The sequence below is a fragment of the Molossus molossus genome, unplaced genomic scaffold, assembly GCF_014108415.1.
Source record: "Molossus molossus isolate mMolMol1 unplaced genomic scaffold, mMolMol1.p scaffold_m16_p_10, whole genome shotgun sequence".
NCBI lineage: Eukaryota > Metazoa > Chordata > Mammalia > Chiroptera > Molossidae > Molossus > Molossus molossus.
In genome coordinates this window covers 95,371,259-95,391,035 of record NW_023425345.1, presented here as the reverse complement: position 1 = coordinate 95,391,035, position 19,777 = coordinate 95,371,259, and the positions used below count along the sequence as shown (strand labels likewise).

The 19,777-nt window shown below is 55.1% G+C and overlaps 1 protein-coding gene across 12 annotated transcripts in view; it reads right to left on the bottom strand.

The window, feature by feature from the left end:
* Window positions 1–19,777, bottom strand: part of CACNA1C (calcium voltage-gated channel subunit alpha1 C) — a 579,936-nt gene that overhangs the window by 113,175 nt on the left and 446,984 nt on the right. For all 12 annotated transcript variants that reach the window (XM_036252393.1, XM_036252392.1, XM_036252383.1 and 9 more), the window contains exons 10-13: window positions 18,997–19,087; window positions 12,630–12,656; window positions 4,510–4,670; window positions 3,061–3,286 (exon numbers count right to left, since the gene is read on the bottom strand). In XM_036252393.1, coding sequence (XP_036108286.1) covers window positions 3,061–3,286; window positions 4,510–4,670; window positions 12,630–12,656; window positions 18,997–19,087 — 505 coding nt within the window. The remainder of the gene's footprint in view (window positions 1–3,060; window positions 3,287–4,509; window positions 4,671–12,629; window positions 12,657–18,996; window positions 19,088–19,777) is intronic.

Below are 19,777 nucleotides of genomic sequence, written 5' to 3'. Positions count from 1 at the left end.
TTGTTTTCCAGACGTCCCCAGAGGGCTCGCAGACTGGGAAACAGGAAGATGACGGCCTTTGCCAAAGGGCTTCCAATGAGATAATGAAATTATTCTGTTTACAGCGTTTACAGAGATCTGAAAATACCACTACTCTTTCTCACGGAGGGACCATGGGAGGCTCTCTCTGATAAAGACAGATTTAAAGAGTAATTTCTTGGCAATAGCTTCAGATTAGAAAGAGATAACGCGCTGATCAAAAATAGAATGCATGCCCAGTCTCTTCAAGATGCTATGACAGTATCTAGGAGCAAAAATCCTTTTCTACAGGAATTTTAAAAACAAACACACAAAGACAAAAACCCCAAACACAAGGACTTTTGAGAATTTTTTAAGAGCCCCTAGAAACTCCGAATTTAAATACAGTTATCACTATGCCCCAGGAGGAGAAAGTAGAATCAGCAGTTGTCTAGCAACAGGAATCAGTGTGCTCAAAGCCCCGGGAGTCCCGGCTCAGGGACACAGACAAGAGGGCAGTTTGGCCGACAGCTGCGCAGCTCATGGTCCTGGATGGCGCAGAACCTGATGTCAGAACCCGAAGCCAGGCACGGACTTGCCTTTCAGTCCCAGCTTTGCCCCTGAGCAGTCCGAGTGGCCTTGGGCAAGAGACCTGACTCTCCCAGGCACGGTTTTCTCTTCTGCAAAGTGGGACTACTGATACCGGCCGTCCGTCCTCACCCCCTCTCAGGCAGCCGCGAGGACTCCTGCAGCAAATGCCCGTGAGCGCTCGAGCGGACCGCGGCAGAGTCGGCACCGACGCACGTCAACCCGGATTGTTATTATAGTTCTGCTTTTCTTTTAAATCAAGAATTTTCTCTTAACGCCAAGAAATTCAGGACATTCATAAAGAGCTCCTGTCGGGGCGGGGGGGTTGTCCAGGAGTGTTACACGTGTGGACCTCCGTTCTGCACACACTTGGAGCCTACCGTCTGACAGTCAACCTTCCGGGGCTCTCTCCTGCTCCCCGCCCCCACAGCAGGGCTTGGCACCCAGCCCGCGAGCGGGAACAGAGAATGTGCGTGCACAGGCCGCCTCGGGCTCTTCTCCTTCCCCTTCTCCTAACAGTGACAAGTACCCTTAGACTAACAATCAGTGCTCCCGGAAGTGAACACTTCAAATGCCTTTTCCCATTTGACCCTTGACGACGCCACAGGAACAAGCATGTGCGGGGTGGGTGCTGAGAACACCTTGCGGAGCACGGTAACCTCGGGGCGCTTCACGGGCCCGCTGACTCGGTCATGATGAGAACACTGAGCAGGGTCTGCTTAGCTCCAGAACGGAAGGTACCCACCGCACCCCGTCTTCTGACCCCAAAGTGCTGTTCTCAGGGCTCCTGTGGTCACGGGTTCTTCAGGAGAGGAGGCTGTCCCACGGGGGGGCAGAGCGAACCCCTCCCTTCCAGGTGTTTCCCACATGGGCTGACCACGACCCACAGTGAGAAATGTGTATTAGACTGCAACTCAGATAGATTTATGTCTCAGAGATTTTTATGCATATGTTCGCGTCAGGCCTCCTGAAGCTCCCTCCTTCTATTTCACGCTTTCGTGTAAAGTGAGAGTGTGGAGAATCGGAGGCTTTATGTACGTCCCTGATGTGAATGTGCAATGGCCCAGTCTCTGGAAAGCAGTGTGACGTTTCCTCAAACTCTCAAACACAGACTTATGAAATGATCTGGATAGTCTACCGCTAAGTACATCCAAGAGAAATGAAAACATCCATCCATGCAAAACGTGAACATCAGTTACTCATAGCGGCGTTATTTACAGTGGCCAAAAGGCAGATCTAAACCAAATGTCCACCAACCGAGGAATGAATAAACAAACCGGGGTACATATTCATACAATGGAATGTTAGTCAGCCACAGAAAGGCATGGAGTAGGACCCGTGCTACAAAGTGGGGGACACTTGAGACCCTTATGCCAAGTGAAAGAAGCCAGATGCAGACACCATGCATCGTATGCGCTCACACAGATCAACGGTCCAGCGTAGGCAAGTCTATGGGGATAGAGAGTAAATCAGTACTTGCTACTGGGAGGAAGGTGGGGGAATGAGGAGTGGGTTTGGAGTCTCTTTTCAGGGTGATGAAAATGGTCTAAAACCTGACTGTGGTGATGGTTGTAAAACTGAATACCTATAAAAGCGAATTGTACACTTTAAATGAATAATTTATTAGTATGTGAATTATACCTCAATAAAGTTGTTTAAAAATGATGGTTGCGATCAATAAACTGATTTCATCATCGCAATGGGTCACAATGCAGTTAAATGATGTGCCCAGAGCATGCTTCCCAGCCCCCGCCCCCTGCCCCAGCCTGTCCTCTCCGTGAGAATCGCCCCTTGACCCGGATGGTGGGGAAGACTACAGCCTTCAGGGGGCAGATGGACAGACAGATGGAGGGGTGAGTGTGTGGAAGGAGGGGTGAACGCCTCTTGCAGGATCTGCATCGCCCCGCTCAGTTCGGGAACCGAGACTGCACCCGCAGAGCCCATGCCCCGCTGCAGACCGCGTCCCTGCCTCCCAGCTGCGCTGGCCGCGAGACCGGAGCTGTGGGGAGCTTTCTGGGGAGCTCTGCAGGGACCTGACTCAGGGGTGTGGCTGCCCCCTTTGCCCCCCCCCCCCCCCCTGCCGCCCTCTCCTTCCTGCCTCAGATTCGAACACGATGGCTCAGTCTCCAGAAGCCGCCTGTGACCGTGGCGGGGGTGGGGTGGGGGGGGGCCAAGGCTCACAAAGCAAAGCACAGGAGACTGGGTCCGAGGCCTTCCTGAGGCCTCCTGGGCTGCCCACCCCGGACCTTCTTAACGTGACTGAGCAAATCTCCGATCTGCTTACACCACGAGGCTGTCTCTGGTACCAGCAGTCACGGGGGTCTCTAAATGATGTGGCGTCTAACTGAATCAAAGCTCCCCTCGGTGTCCGTGAGCCGAGGACAAACCCATCTGGAAAAGCAGCTGGTCCCCCACCCAGGCCTCCCTGCCTTCTGGAAGCACCTCTCCCCGAGCCCCGCGTCTGAAGGGAAATACCTGGTGATTTTAAATATCCGCAGGAGCCGAACGCATCTCAGCACAGAGATGCCCAGGGGCGACATGACCTTGGTCTCCACCAGGATGGTCTCCAGGATGCCCCCGCACACGATGAAGCAGTCGAAGCGGTTGAACAGGGACACGAAGTAGGCCTGCAGGCCCAGGCTGTACATCTTCAGCAGCATCTCCGCCGTGAAAAGGGCCAGGAGGGCCTTGTTGGCCGTGTCTGGCAGGTTCACGAGTGGGGTCGGATCCAAGCAGGTGTGAGAGGAGGGAAAACGGGGAGGAGGAGAAAGGAAACACAGTAATTATCACCACTGAAAAAAAACCGAACTCTCCCTTCCCAGCCAGGACACCTCTCCCATCCACTGCTGTCAAAACAGAACAATTCGGGCCAGACTGACGGGAAAGGGGCATCTCGTTGTACGCACGACAAATATTTATCAGGTACAGCAGTCTCCCCTTAGCCGCAGGAGATACAATAAGACCCCCAGGGAGGCCTGGAACCACGGCTCGCGCTGAACTCTCTATACACTGTCTTTTCTTGCACATACGTGTCCTAATAGTGCGAGATTTCACCATACCCTAGCACAGGGTGCACTACTAAAACTTACGAACTGTTTACTTCTGGAATTTTCCATTAACATTTCAGACCACGACTGACCAGAGGTAACTGAAACCGCGGACGTGAGCCTGAGAAGAAGGGGTGACTGTATCTACTCCAAAGGCTTTGCGTGCCCTCATCTTCGCTCTTCACGGCAGCTCTGGGAGGTGGGTACGATTGTCATCAAGCCCATTTTTCAGACACAGAAGTGAGGTTCCGAGAGAAAAGTAATCCCCGAAACCAATAAGCCAAGAGGTGAAGCCGGACGTCCGAGTCCGGAAAGCAGCCCGGGCCCGCCGGGCTCCTGGGGGTGGCACCGAGGCACTGGCTAGTGAGGTCCTCTCCGGGGCCCAGGGAAGGGATGGACGCTAACCACCCACCGAGGCAGCTCCCTGTGCCCGGCCACTACTGGCCTCTCCCCTGCCTTTCTGCTCACCTCACCGTCACCCGTCTGGCCAGCCCAGCTGGACCTCGCCATGTACACCTGGAAGCAACAGTAAAGCCGAGGGCCTGAAAATCCCTTCTGGGCAGCTGGCAGCCAAGAGTCTGAGGCAGCCAAGCAAGGTACACCACGTGTCCTTGTCACCGGACCCAACAGCGCCTGCTGCGGCAGGCAGATGGTGTAGACCCAGCCAGGGAGCCACGCCTGTTCACCACGAGGCTGTACATTTTAGTGGGGAGTGTCCGAGCTGCCAGGCCCGTGGTGTCCCCAGCATGGCACCGGCCAGGAGCCCTGGCCACTGGCTGCTCTCCCATCCACCTGCTGCCGGTGGCCGTGCCCTCCCTGGGGCTCAGGGCTGAGGTGGCCAGAGTAGACCAGGGCGGTGCCAGGGGCTGCCACTCACCTTGCACTTCTGTGAGCCAGTGGGGCTGGTTGTAATGCTCCGAGGCGATGGTGAGCGTGTTGAGAAACACCAGGAAAATCACCAGCCAGTAGAAGATGTTGGACTTGACTGCCGCGCGACACTTCCTTCTGCAGAACCGATTCCACCGGCGCCAGTAGCGACTGGAGAGGGGCGGGCAAGGGGAGAAGGCAGCTATGAAATTCAGATTTCCTTCCGCCGAAAGGCCTCTCAGTGGCTCCTCTGACCTCGTCACAGGCCTGGCCTCCCTAGAGCAGTGCAACCTGGTGCTGCCTCTTAGCTCTGTGGCCTTGGGTATGTCCCTCCTCCATCCTCGGCTTCGGCTGTCTCACCGGTGAGACAGAACAGGGCCAACCCCGCAGGACTTGGTGGGAATTGATGGCTGCCGCCTAATGCGTCTAGCATGAAGCCAAAGGTGGTCAGCCATGGAAATCTTTTACTGGATCATAATGCATTACTAGGAACAGTACTGCAAGCAGGAGTATCACTGGCAGCGATGGTGGTATTAGTGCTCCAGTGGTCACCATCACACACCTCACATGTGCTCGGTGCCAAATCAGACACTTGCGATGGCTCCTCACTCGTCCTCTCAATAGCGCTGAGAAGCAGGCGTTGCCCCGTCTGAGGAGCAGCGAGCGAGGGCCGGCGGCTGAGTCCCGGCCCACCATCACACTGGCAGTGCCACACACCACCTCTCCGTGCAGGGGCGCAGCACCGCCCCCTTGCAGCCCAGCCTGGTCCAGAGGGTGCGCCCACGCCTCTTGCTTTGGGACATTTGTCAGTGATTCTCAACCCTGGCTGTGCAGAGAGTTACCTGGGAAAGCTAAAAAGATACCCGAGAAGCCCCACCTGTACCCAGGTCTTAAGCCTAAACCAATTCAATCTGATTTTGGGGGGGGGGGGCTGGGTCCTTTCTAAATATATTTTTAAAAATATCATTGGTGTTTTTTTAAAGTTCTCCGATTACACTACTGTGTAACCACAACTGAGAACCAGTAAACTGGATGATCCCAAGAGAAGAGTCACATTTTATAATTCCACGGCGGAGGGGTTTACAGCTTACCCCTAATTCATCATCACGGTGCAGAGAACGCAGAGAGCTCTATTTGGCGACTGTTGTCCAAACATGTAACATGTGCCTGCCCTGTGCAAAGGAGGGGAGGGGGGGTGCCGGAGCAGGGCCTGGGAGGGAGAGGCCGAGGGCCGAGGGGAGAAGGACGGCATGAGCTTGGACTTGAAAACCAAACAGCCAACAGAAACCACCACTCTGTCAACTGCACACGGAACAGCGCGCAGAACACTCTCTGCGCGGGTTGAAGGAAGAAAGCCGTCGCTTTATCATGGAAAAGAGGACACTGAGCTGGCACCGATCTCGAAGGCAAAGTCATCGGTCTTTGCGCCTGACTGGATGTGCAGGGTCACAGAGAAAGGAGTGGAAGGGGCAGCCCCAACTTCTGGCTGAGGCCAGTGGGGAGAGGGCCATGGGTCAGCCCACACAGCAGAGATGGGGAGAGGCCGTGCTCGGGGCAGGCAGGTGGCTCTGAGGAGAAGGTGGGGCGCTCAGCTCAGGAAATACATCTGAGGGCTGGGGGTCACGTGGGGAGAGACCCAACAGGCCGTGGGAGACGGGGAGATATAAAGGCGGTTTGGGTAATAAAGGAGGCGGGGGAGGGGGAGGGAACAGCAGAATCGCGGAGCAATTGTCCACGGACACCTGTGCTCACATCTGTGTTCTAGGTTTCCATGGGGGAGACACGGCCGTTTATGATCCCTCCACCCATCCCAAATTGCTTCTACCTACTGTCCATGGAAAATCCTATTCCCACCCCTTCGTTAACATCTACACCGAGACCAGAAGGACGAGGAGAACATCCCCGAAGGGTGTGGTTCCCCCGGAACTGCGGGGAGCACCTCACCTAGGGCTGGCTGAGCGAGAGAAGGAGGGGTTCACTGGGCAGTGTTCTGATCGGGCCCCCACATCATCGGGTGTTGGGATGCCCTCTCCAGTGAGCATCAGACCTTGTGGGGGACACACACCTGCCACCTGGGAGGAGGTCACTACACAGGAAGAAATGCCTCGGGTCAGAGGGTTACAGTCTCCAAACGCTGTGCGTGGGAGGGAGGTTTGTGCCCCACACATGCTCCCTGGGTGGGCGTGAGGATGGGGGGCAGGGGCAGCAGTCCCAGGTGGCGGGGCCTTGGTGGGCCGCGGTGTTTGGAGGGGCCAGACCTCGGTGCTGAGGAGTCTTTCTCACCTGGGCCGGACTCTGCGTCTATCCTGTTACTGTGCTTATTCATATTGTAGAGAACTTTGGTTACACAACTTTTTTTTCCTCTGAAAGACGAATTTTCAGGACAAACTCATATCTGACCTTAAATAGCTTACATTGTAGTTTCAAAAAGTGTTTTAAATAGATATAATGTCACATTACAGAGATCACTGACACTTGGTATTCGGAGTCCAAAGGACTCAGTTTGCTTTGTTTTTTTGGAACGTAGGAGCCGATTTAACGCCGAGAACTTAGGTTAAGTTCCTCTTTCCCAAGGTTGGGGGTCGGGGCCGGGGGTGTGAAGGGTCAGGCCTGTCTGAACCCGAGTGGCTGTCATGCAGGGTGCTGCTCCTGTGCACAGCCATGTAGGGGAGTCACGTGGACTAGAGCCGGGGTGCGGGTGGGGGTAATTACTACCCCGAGAAAGTATTTAAAGATAATTATACACCTCCCACTCTTCAAAATATAGCTTTGCTTGACAACTGGTTTCCCGGCAACGCTTCCTACTGTATAATAAATGTAATTTTTTTATTAGAACGTGTGAATTTATTTGTGTTTACATATGCACGGAGGATATAGAAATTAAATGATAAAACAGGGAGGAGAAATGTGCCCGCTGTTTACGTTCCCTTCGCACTAACGGAAAAGCCATCTACTCCAGAAATAGAACTTCCCTATGTCGACGTAGAAGGATGGATATAAGTGTGTCCAGCCCACTTCTTCTCCATCACTGCATTCCCATAGGAAACTTCGCCTCACTCGGCTGAGATCCTCCTTACTCTTCCCAACTCTGGGCCCTGCTCTTGCCTTCCCCCTGCATGGACCGTCCCAGCTCTCGGAACCGCCCCGTCTATGTCCTGTGCACCCCAGCTTCTCCACGGTGCCCTTCCTAGTCTTCCCAGACTCAGAGCCCATCAGACTCATTGTCGACATTATTCGTCTTGGTTATAGAGTCAGGAAATACGTGCTAAACACCTGCCATCGGCCAGGTGCATGATATTCAACAGTTCGCATGAGGGACCCAGCCTGGCTGCGTGATGCCCTACCACGGAGCGTGCTCAGAGCCCAGGTGGGTCAGCAGAGCTCGTCCAAGGGTGTCCCAGCGGTCATGGCAGAGCCAAGAACTTCCCCAGAGGAATGGCTTCCCAGCTGGCTTGTACTGTATGGCTCTGCAGTGAGAGCACAGGTCCCGGAGGGGAAGGGACGGTCCTGCCCTTTGTTCCAGACCCGCGGTACAGTGCTGTCCCCGTCACACGGCCAGGACACCTGCTGACAGGTGGCGGGGCTGTGGAGGTGCGCTCCCTGCACATGTCCTGCCTCCTTGCTGGAGACAAGTTCTGTGAGCGCCAGGCCTCCTGTGACCCAGGGGTGAGGGTGGGTGGGAAAGGGCAGGGCTCCGGAAGGAGTTGGCTTGGCACGTATTCTAGACAGTCACCTGGAATAGCAGACAACGTCAACATGGTGGACACTTCACACTCTTCTAGTGACTACAGAACTGAGAACAAGCAACACGGGAAATCACTACATTTAATTATTTTATACACAAGTAACTTAAAAACGGACTGTTAGAGATTGGGGCAAATCTGGGTGCCTCGTTGCTTATGGGATAGCAGGAATAACGGGAGCATCGGAAGCACATTTCACTGAATACGGGGCAAGAGAGTCCTCCAAACGTCTAGGACGCTGTGGGATCCACTGAGAACTCTGCAAAAGTGAGATCTGGAAGCTGCAACAGGTAATCTGCTGAATCCTTCCAGTTGCATAAGACTTTCTGAATCATTTAGTCCATAACTGCTAAATCCCATTCTAAACGGTGAGCCCCAAAGGTTGCAAAATTCCTTACTGCAACTAACTCCTAACTGCAGCTAATTCCTAATTTTATAAGTAATTATTTTGCAGAATTTCCCCTAAAAGTTCTGTTCTAATATTTCTTTTAAATAGACCATAACTTTGTATCCTTCAGTTTTGCATCAGGAATGCGTTGATCTTTTTAAAACTCAGATTTTAGATTTTTTTTTTTGGTAAAACAGGCACTTCACTGTTTACCATGTTATTTCTGAATTGCAAAAAATTCTCTCCATTTCCCCCTGCATTACCTTGCTTTTCTTCTGCATTCCCCATGCAATCAACAGGAGCAGGTGCGGGAACACATTTTTCTTGCGTCTATAGTAGAAACCTTAGCAGCTCACCGAAACGGCTCCAGGTCAACTTGATCATTTTACTGGCATTTTCAATCCACTGCCAGACTTTGATATTTCCTACACAGACACCATCAGTGGGCCAAAGGCTCTGGACTGAAGGCTGCCAGAGGCTCTCTGCTCAGTCCCTTTATGGCCACACTGTCTGCGGCAGTAACCACCAGCCACATGTGGCCTCTGGGCACTTGAAACGCGGCCAGTCCAAATGAGACATGAAGTATGTGTGAAATACACACTGGGTTTCAAAGACTCAGTATCAAAAAGCAAATGTAAAATATCTCAATCATTTTAATGTAAATTATAAGTTGAAGTGGTAATGCTTTAGAAATATTGGGTTAATTATACGAAGGTTAATTTCACCTGTGTCTGTTTACTTTGTAACGTGGCTACTAGAAACTTTTAACAAGCGCACATGTGGCTTGCGCTGTATTTCTATGCATGGCACTGTTATGGAGCTACCCACCCCCAGTCCAGGCTGCGATAGCGGAGCAGAGACAGTGCGGAGTGTTCCCGGGCAGCACCTTATCACCAGGAGGGCACAGGAGTTAGCAGCATGGGTCCTGAGTGCAGGCTCTGACTTGGCCACATAGGAGCCATGTGGCCCCAGACCTCTCTCAGCCTCGGTAGCTGAAAACGCATTCAATGATAGTGCCAACCTACTAGTGATAAGTCTTTCAGGAATACAAAGTCTTCTCTCTGCATTTCCCTTGTATCTTCAACAGTCGCTACAGAGGGGAAAACCCTTCCCAGAGGTCACACCGCTGGTATACAGGAGGTTAAGTATACAACAGGCCCAGCCACGTGTCCAAGCTGAGCAGGGAGCCAACAGTGTAGGGGCCGCTGTTCCTTTCCTCTTTTTCAAAAGCACAGGTTGCAGCACAGATCACTGGATAAGAAATGTTCCCAGAGTCTCCCGAGCCATCGCTCACGAGGCCGGGTCCATGCAAATATGTCCATTCCCTCCCATCCTCCAGAGCACGCTGATCCACTCATTCACTCACTCAGTTGTTCATTTATGGCTCACTCATTTGTGTGTGATGAGAATATTTTAAAATGTATTTTTATCCCTTCACTCTTTTTTTAAAAATATGTTTTAATTGACTTTTTAGAGAGAGAGAGGAAGGGAGAGAGAGATAGAAACATCGATGTGAGAGAGAAACATTGATCGGCTGCCTCCTGCATGCCCCACACTGGGGATTTAGCCTGCATGTGCCCTGACTGGGGATTGAACCAGGACCCCTCAGTCCATGGGATCGTGCTCAGTCCACTGAGACACACCAGCTGGGCTGTCCCTTTACTCTTACCGTATGTGTGGAGACTTTGGAATTATCAGAAGCACAAAATGCTTCTCAGCTTTGCTGTCAAATTAGATATTTTGGTTGAGTATGTGTCAAGCTTATATTGTCTTATTGAAGCAAAACTGTTCATTCATTCATTCATTCATTTACTCAGCAAATACAGGAGTGGGCAAAAGTAGGTTTGCAGTTGTGAGTCTGTGAAATACAGTTTATTCTTATATTACTCATTAATTATTGCATTATTTTCCTGTTATTTATTAATGATTGTATTATTTTCCATATGAACCACTGTAAACCCACTTTTGCCCACCCCTGTATGTATTCAGGCCCTGTTATGTACCAGACATATCTCCAGATACTGGAGATAAAGCAGCAAAATCCAGGCATTATTACTTGAGAGAAAGGACCTCTATCTCATCTCTAGAGCTCTGTTTCCTGTAGTGAGAGTGAGGCCTGGTAACTTGGCCCTCTACTTCTTAGGTAAAAGACATCTGGAGAGAAGGAGGAAGGGGAAAGCCTACATTTTCCGGTTCCAGTGGGGTATGGGAGAAAGAAGGTGTCAGCGTAGAGGAGAGAGTCAGACACCATGGTCCTGGGTGTCCAGCCTCAGGAGCTTAGAGAAGGTGGTTGTAGAAACACAGAGACGACCTGGGCAAGGCCAGGCACCGTGGGGCTCGTTGGCGGCCTCCACTGGGCGCTGCCCCCGGGAGAACGTCTGCCTTTGGCTCGAGCTCTGTCCGGCTGGTGCAGGGACAGTGGTGGGAGGCAGGCAGGCGGGTGAGCCTGCCTAGTGACCAGGTTCCCCATCGTTGTTCCTGGAGTGCGAGGGACCTGGCAGGGTCTGCGCACTCCCGTGAAGTGTGGAGGTGCTAACAGGGACCAACAGAGCTTGGGACGGAGATTTCAAGATGAGATGCAAATACGGGGGGGCATGGATTCCACTGGTGGAGGCCCGAACCTGCGGCACCCCCAGCCGGAACCAGTGCAGAGCAGCATGGACCAGACGCCGCACAGAGAGAGCAGAGGACCCGGCCTTCCAGGACCAGGCCCCATCGAGCCCTGTGACTTCCCAGACCTGAAGGCCCTGCCCCAGCATCCAGACTGGACAGGAGGCTGGAGAGGAGCTGACATTTCTACCTTAAGGGACTATTTAAAATACAGCACTGGGCCCTGGCTGGTTTGGCTCAGCAGTTAGAGCGTCGGCTCACGGATTAAAGAGTCGTGGCTTCGATTCTGGTCAGGGGCATGTACCTCAGCTGCGGTTCAGCCCCAGCCCTGGTTGGGGTCAAGTGGGAGGCAGCCAATCCATAGTTTTCTCTCACATCGATGTTTCTCCCGCCCTGCCCCCGCACTCTATATCAAGATAAATAAAAAAGTATCCTCGAGTTAGAATTTAAATAAATACATAAAATAAAATACAGCACCAGGCTACATATTCCCAGCGGGATCAAAATCCAGTGTTATTTATGCTCCTGCTACTTAGTGGGAGAGGCTAGGGAAGCAAAACATAAACCACCAATATTTGTCAGCATGTATAAGCTTCGTGGGAGCAAACTCACACCCCCACTCCACATATCCATCCAGTTGTCCATTCAACACACACGTGCGAACAGCCCGCCACCGGACAGGACTCCGCAACTCTCTGGAGGGAACACCCACGGGGCACGCAGAGCCTGTAGCAAACAGGCTTGCGAGCTGATGACTGGCAGGCAGTGGAGAAAGTGCTGAGTCAGGATTAGGAGCAAAGCACCATGGGAATGGAGGGCGGTGGTAGCGTCCCCTGGGGAGTTTGCAGACATTATAGATGTGGTCACATGGAGATTCCTACCAAAGTCTGAGTTCTCCAAACGAAGACATGGGGACACAGTGACTCTGGTTAGAACATTCCAGAAAGTGCAAGCTCCATGTGGTTGGAACAAAGGATGTGAGCAGGGGAGTGTGGGAAGTGAGACTGGGAAGGCAGAAGGGGGCTGAAGACCACAGTCCCTGTGGAAGGTTCTGGAGCCTAGCAGTGTGGTCATCCTGTGTGCCTTCGGGAATGGTAGCAAGCACCCCATTGTATGTATTTTAACTAGACTTCATCTTATAAGGAAGGGAGACACACTAGGTCTCATAACCTTCTCGGGATGGTGCTGCCGAAGAGACACCGACAAAGGTCATTCAACAAATACCAACCCCTGGACCATTTGTTTGATATAGTCCTCACACCGCTTCTTGGTGGCCATGCACAGGAGAGCAGCTGCCTCTGTGAAGAAGGCCCTCAGTCTGCCACCGCCCGGCCGGGGTCAGGGACAGAGCGGGTGGGCAGCGGAAAGAACCCAGCGCGTCACACTCACCTGAACTTGGACTTGGAGATCCGGTGGCTGAAAGAGAAAAAGGAGACATTAGCCCATGGCACACGCATATCCTTCCCTTTCAAAGACATTCAGCAGTGCCGGAGAAGTCTGATGTCCCCTGTTGACCGTATGTGGACACTGGACGGGTGCGTGGTGTGACTCCGAACAGTTCTGGAGAGAAGGAGCCTATTTGAAAGCACCTTCTGGTGTGTTTGTGCATTTGAATGTGGAGGCTGAGGCCTGGCCCAGTGGACACGGCTCCAAGTCTAGTGCCCCCTGAGGACGGGGAGAGCCCGTGCTCTCCGACGGTCCGCGTGTCTCGCGAGGTCCACGAGGTCAGGCCAGGCGGCGCGTTAGGAACGCTGTGCCTTGTGCGCCGTGCGGGCAGGAGGCCTGCAGACGGCTCCCGGCACCTGGAACCCACAGGCAGAAGCACGTCCGCACAGACGCCTCTGAACAGGAGCCTGGCCAACGCTGGCCCGAGTGAGGAGGAGCAAAAAGAGCCAGCTTGAAACGGAAAGGCCTCTAAGTCCTAGCCTCGGGGCGGCCCACTGAGCCAGGAGAACAGCCGTGGGTCCCCAGAAGCAACCCACCCTGCTGACAGTCACGTGCAGCCCTGGAGACCTGGGGGACCTGGGGCAGGAGCACCGGGCAGGGGTGCTGCTGGCTGACTCCAAGGGCCGCTGTACGGTGGAGGGTCCACTGAAAGGAGAACCTTCAAGGAGGCCCCGAGACTGCCCAGTTCTAGAGGAGCGTCCAGGGGAGGCTGGATGGAGGCGGGCTGGGGGAAGAGGACGGAAGGCAGAGAGAGATGGAGAGAGGGACAGTGCAGGCACTGGGACACAGCCTCGAAGGCAATGTGTCGGAAAGGCTCGGCGTCGAGGGGTCCACACGGGAGAGACCCCAGGTGGACGCGCAGGAAGGCGCAGTGCACCTCGGGGGCGGAGAGGGGTGGCGACAGCGGCAGAGAGGAGACATGCGGAGAGAAAGCAGGAGCGGGCCTGGGGGCGACGGCTGCAAGCCGGTGTCATCTCAGCTCGGCACAAAGCAAGCTCCACTGCACAGCAAGAAAACAACCCCTCTCATTGTTTTTATTTTAAAAAATTAAACCAGAAGATGTGACAGGTGGCAAAGCCATCGAGCATGAGATAATTATATCTCTGGGGCACTGAGAATCTGAGCCAAGTGCCTTTACTGCTTTGAACCGTTAGCTAATAACCTTTTCCCGCCTCCAAAGACTGCCTGCCAGGCTGGAGGGTTTAATCACATGTTAACAAAGCGTGTGGGAGGGGGAGGGGGGGAGCCAGGGCAGCGTTTTATTTAGAGCCACAGTTTAATGGGGAAACAAATGTTTTCCAGGTGCTAATTGGGTGGGGGGAGTCCAGGGTGCTCTGTTCTCCAGCAGGGCCCCGCTGAGCACGGGACCCTTGGGTCTTCCTGAGGCTTGCTTTGGGGCAGTTCACGCTCCTGGATATAAATATAAGCCAATGAGGATGCTCATGATCTCTGGGACCATCTGCAGAGCCCAGCCTGACCCTCAGGCTTCCCAGAAATGTCTCCATGCTCCTCTCTGTGGGGCTGGTCAGTGCAGACCACTGGCCCTTCCCCATTAGGCCCTGTCTCAGTCCAAGTGAGTCCTAAGAAAGGTGGGTTCCTAGAACCTACCACGTGGGGGAACCAACATCTGTGTGTTCATATCTCCCCAGGGAATAACTCGGGCGTGGCACAGGGAAGGACCGGGCCTGAGTTTAAGCATGACCATCAGCGATGGTCCTTACTTGGCATTCTGGCACATTCTGAAGAGGAGGAAACAGAGCAGGACTTTCTCTTCCACTTAGTCACGAGTCCTGATGTATAACCCTGGACACCACACTTGGAAACTGATTTTCAGGGTTGTGGTTGCTGTTCTCAGGAGATTTCAGGCTTTCTGAGTCTGCAACATGCAGCCCTTTTTAGGCACCGTATTACTCCAGTGTCCCTGCTTGGGAAGGGGGAGGGTACTGTTCCAGCACGTGGGCAAGGGAAGACGCCAGCCCTCGGGGCGGGAGTCAACAGCAGGACCCACTTCATGGAAACAGAGGGACCCTCCTTCCCTGCAGCCTTTCACCTCCTGGGAGGTGAGCATGGGCTCAGGGTTTGGAAAGCTGTCGTACTGGTCCTGTGACTGAGCACGCCAGGGAGTGGGGGGGGGGGTGCCCTGTACCACAGCACCCTCCACACCCCGGGCTGCTCCACGTGTGCAAATGCTTCTTCCTACTGAAGAGCGGAGGCCTCCAGCTTCTCCAAGCCCCAGCGGGCCATGCACAGCTTGCTCGGAGGGCTCCTTGGCTCTTTCCATCATTGCATTCCAGTCTACTCGGATAAACCCACCCATCCCGTGTGCTAAGTGGCTTCTTGAAGAGCAGGGAGGTGGAGGAAGCCTTGAACACAGAAGCCATCAGAACAGTTCCACGGGGCCGGACCTAGCGTTCACCCCGTCCGAGAGAGTCTCTCTGCCCAGGCCTCCACGACAACCCTTCCAGGAAACCACGACTCTCCTTGACATGAAGCTTCAAAAATTAGAGAAAAACCCCAAACTATTTTTGTTTCGCTTAGTTCCTCAATTTGCATTTGTCATGATTCGACGCACCTCCAAACTTCTTGGGAGCTATGTATATTTTCAGCGTCTCTCCCCTTCTTAGAGGAATGAGCACCCTACTTGCTGTGTGGGGTAGTCTTTGCTGGGATTGTCCCAGTTCGTCTTCAACAGACCTCAGAGGGCACCGGAGTCCCCACCCAGGCTGACACACCTCTGCCTCGACCTCGACTGTACACCTGCGACGCCCGTGACTGGGGTTACCGCAAGGGTGGCTGCAGAGCGGGCAGCAGCTCCTAGTACCGACGCAGCCCTCGGAGGCACGTGGCTGAGGTCACGGCGGATTCGCACGAGACCTTAGGACTCCTGATGTCAGGTCTCTTCCTCCGTCGTCCAGCCAGTCCCAGAGGTACGGGAACTCCTTCCCGTGCTCACGCAGGGTCTCAAGCTGTCTCTGAGGTCCGCGCCCCTCCCTAAGCAGTTCCTTCCCAGAGCCCGCATTTCCCTGGAGCGTCAGCCCTCCCGTCACGGACTTCCGTGTGCCTTAAAGATCATCCCTGCACTATGACGACAACAAGCCTCGCCTTCCAGGACCCTCTTTTCCTCTCTCCCTTCCATGGCCCTTCCGGGGGAGCGCCCTGCTGTGGCTCATTTCCAGCTCCTCCTCACGGGGACTCTGCTCCCACCTCAGGGTCGGCTCCGGGGCAGAGCCCACGACTCCCCCACACCCACTGCAGCCGGAGCCTCATCTCACCCCCAGCGACTGCCCTGCCCGGGGCTTACAGCGCTGTTCCCGCCCACCCCATTCCTGCTCTTTCCTTGGTGATCCCTCGAGGATGCCAAAGGAACCACACCAGCCAGCTGCACACCCCAGGACTCCTCAGCCTTGTGACAAAGACCGAGGCCACCGGGGGCCTACGGGGCCTGCCCACCTCCAGCCTCCTCTCCTGGCCGCACTGGCTCGCTGGCCCGCCTGCTCTCAGTTCCGCACTCGAGGGCCTGGACACGCGCGGCCGCCTGACAGGGAGCCTCTTCCTTACTCTGCCTCGGCCGTGTCTGCTCAGCCTCCAGGTCTGAGCTAACATTTTCGTTCCTCACAGGAGCTGTGCCTGACCTGCCCGTCGAAGTCACACCCCTCCCTCGGCCACTGACCCCACGCTATGTTGTTACCTTTCCTGCGACACCCCGATGTCTGTGACTTACTGACTTATGAGTGTCACTTTCACACCAGGTTCCGAGCTCGAGTGAGAGGTGTCAGTTTGCTCTCTGCGCCCCCCGTGCCTGCGGTGCGTCCTCATGGCCTAGCTCGGCGCCGGGCACCCCCTGACGGAGTGCACAGTGTCAGCAGTGCCTTGAAATTCCTCCTCCGGAGTTTCCAAGTGCGTGCTGCTGTCTGTCCCCCTGACACCTCCTCACCTGTTCCCTTTACTGGTTCTTCCTTGTCTGCATGTCCCGAGGTTCTGCCTCCATCCCTCTAAGAACAACCCTATTCTGTGACCTCATGGGTAGTTTTTATACCGATCACCGCAAACGTGCAACTCCATCCCTGCCCGGAGCCGGACCTTGGAACCCCACTTCCCGCTGCCTGTGTGACCCCTGTGAGTTCCTGGGGTCGGCCATGCTCCACAAGGCACCTCAGCGCCCTCATCATGGTCTGCCTCCCCCTGATGGCTCCCTCCTCTGCTCCTCTGCCTCCCACCTGCCTCCTCCACCCCAATATCACACTGCAGGTCCTTCCTCTCCGCCGCTACCCTCAGGAGCCATCTCCACCCCAGCTTCTCACTGCACATACATCCCTACCCGGACCTCATCTCCCTACACAAGCAGCCTCTCACGGGTCCTGGCCACACCGCCGCCCGGCCCAGCCCGGGCTCACGCTGTCTCCCCACTAGGCTCCCGGGCCTCTGCTGAGCAGTCTCTCCCCATCACTGTCGTGGGGGTGGGGCGGGGATGGGGAAAGACCGTGATGCATGAAGTACACACTACAGAGCTGGCACCGTGGCCAGGTGTGTTATGTGCACAGCGCAGGCATGTGTATGTGCACGGGGACCGTTTCTGCAGAGCTCCCGGAGCCCGCAGAGGTGCCCTCAAGGCGTGACATAAACAGAGAGACTGCCGGCTTCTCTCTGTGGGGGTTACCCCGGTACCCCCCAGAGCTCAGGCTCTCCCGAAACGGCTCCGCAGGGGCTTCCCGGTGCCCGGTCCCCAGTTCCTCTTGGCCTGTCACTTGGGCCATGCTCAAAAGCTAGAGTTGCGAGGTTCTTAATCCTGTTCTCTGCAACCCCCCTGGGAGTCCAGATCACAGACAGGCCCAGAACCGGCCGACTCTGGAGGCTTGCTCTCCGCCTCTCCCCAGCGTGGCCGACGGGCCCACCTCAGAAACTCAATCGCTTGTTTTGTATGGTTCCAAAAGAAGGCAAGAGGAAAAAAGGCTTGGACTGCTGCTTAAAAATGTAATTAGCACCGTATTTTAACAACATTTTGACAAGAATCGCTTCCCAGCAGCTCGGAGAAACCTGCAGTGCAGACCCCCCGGCGCTGCTGTCAGAGTGAGCGATGCCCGGGCCCGGGGACCGGCACACCGGCTACGGCTACCGGAGCCGATCTGGTCCGAAGCCTTGACTCCCCCTCCACAGGCTCAGGGGCCACGCTCCAGGCTGCCTCGGCTTACGTTTAGACGCAGCTAAGCTCGCACAAAGGGCTGGCTTCCCAGACTGCTGAGTCACTCCAGAGAGGGAGCCTGGGAGAAGATGCCGGTCCATGGAGGGAGCACTTTAAACTCCTCCGCAGACGGCCCGCTCAGAGCCTCCTCTGGGAAGGGCAGTGTCGGCATGAGTTCCAGTTCCTGCACCTCCAGGGCAACAGCAAAAGCAGTTCCCACGCCGTCCAGGAGGAGGCCCCACGCTCAAGCTCCACGGGACCCCCTGACACTCTGCGACTTGAATCTTAGAACTCGGCCCTCTAGGACACTGGTAATGTAGCTGGTCATACAAAAACGAGCAGTTTGCTTACTTTTAGCAGGCAAAACCTTTTTTCCCTTCATTTTTTTTTTTTTTTTTTTTTTTGAGGGGCACATGTCCCAGGGAATACTGGTTTCCATTTGTAAGACTGAACTAAGGTGGGTGATGGTGACATGTGCACTGTTCCTCCTCACAGCCGGCCCCACCCAGGCCACAGTCAGCTCAGCGAGGCCAGGGCCTTGACCTGGGGTTGGACCCGGGAAGGGGATTCTGGAACACCTAGTCCGGTGAGAGGAGTCAGCGCAGTCTCGGCCAAACAGGGGTGGCTTACTGCCTCCAGGCTGCATGGCAGGCCCTGCTCCCCCTCACGGACGGGTGACTTAGAGATGCAGAGCAGGACCGGACCTATCATCTCCCACTCTGTGGTCTCTCCTGTTTGCTTTCCTTCCAGCCATTTTTATCAGGGTGGACAGGGTGGTCAGCAGGACCCGGGGCCCTAACAGAGGCGTCTCTTGTGAAAGGGGGGAGAGGCTGGGAGAGAGAGGCTTCAGAGGCGCCCTCAACCTCCCACACGTTCTCTCTGCATGTCTCTGATGCGATGAAAAGGGGCCCAAAGAAGTTTTGGGTTGAGGAGTGGTCTCCATTGGAGCCTCATTGCCAGCCTAGGGGCGGTCCCCCCCCCCCCCCGGATGTCCGCTCCCCGCACAGGTCTCTGTTTCCTCTTGCGCGCTGATCTCCGCCCGTCCAGTGACGAGCCATCCTGTCCTGACCCCGGGACGCAGCTCCCTGCCCAGCCCGGAGCAGCCCCGCCCCGCCTAGCAGTGCTACTCACGCCAGCCTGGCCCCGCAGTTCTCTCCCTCGATGTCTCCGCCAGCCACGTTCTCCGTGTTGACAGACTCCGTCTCACTGGTGGGCATGCTCACTGCAAGAATCACAGGGCACAGAACAAGGCGTGAGGGCGGAGGGGAAGGCGAGGAGAGAGCCTTAGTTCACAGCATGCCCAGTCCCAGGAGGGGTGCCGCTGGGGGAGGGGGTGCTGCTGGGAGCAGGTGGAGGCCCTGGCACTGCCCCGGCCGGATTTGGGGTTTCTGTGAGGGAGGGCCATGCCTGCTGCTTGTCTTGGGTAAGCTGTGCTGCCCAGGATGCTCTAAATAGTGAGAGTTGGATGGAAAGCTGGTGATCAGATCATCCACCTTACAGGACACATTATGAGATGCTCACTACTGAGCCTCGCTTTGCCCCCAGCTCTGCACCCGCCGAGAAGCCATGCAAGCCTGCCACGTGCATCTGCTACTCGCCAAAAACAGGGAGCTGTCCTGAAAATGTTCCTTCCCTTATTTTTTCCACCCACCCATTCCAAGGGGCTCCGTTCCCAAACTGAGGGTCCAGCTTGTTTGCAGAAAGGGCATTGGTGCCACCTGCATGAACTCCTCGATGGAGGCACAGGAGGCCCCCTGCCTGTGGGGCACACTGGGTGTGGGGTCTCTAGGTCTAGGACAGTACCCAACGCCGAGAGCCGGAGCCAAATCTGCACTAGGATTCAAACTCACACGGCTGACCTCCGGAAGGAGGAGGACACCAAACTACGTTCACTGTGACCTGAAGACAGGCT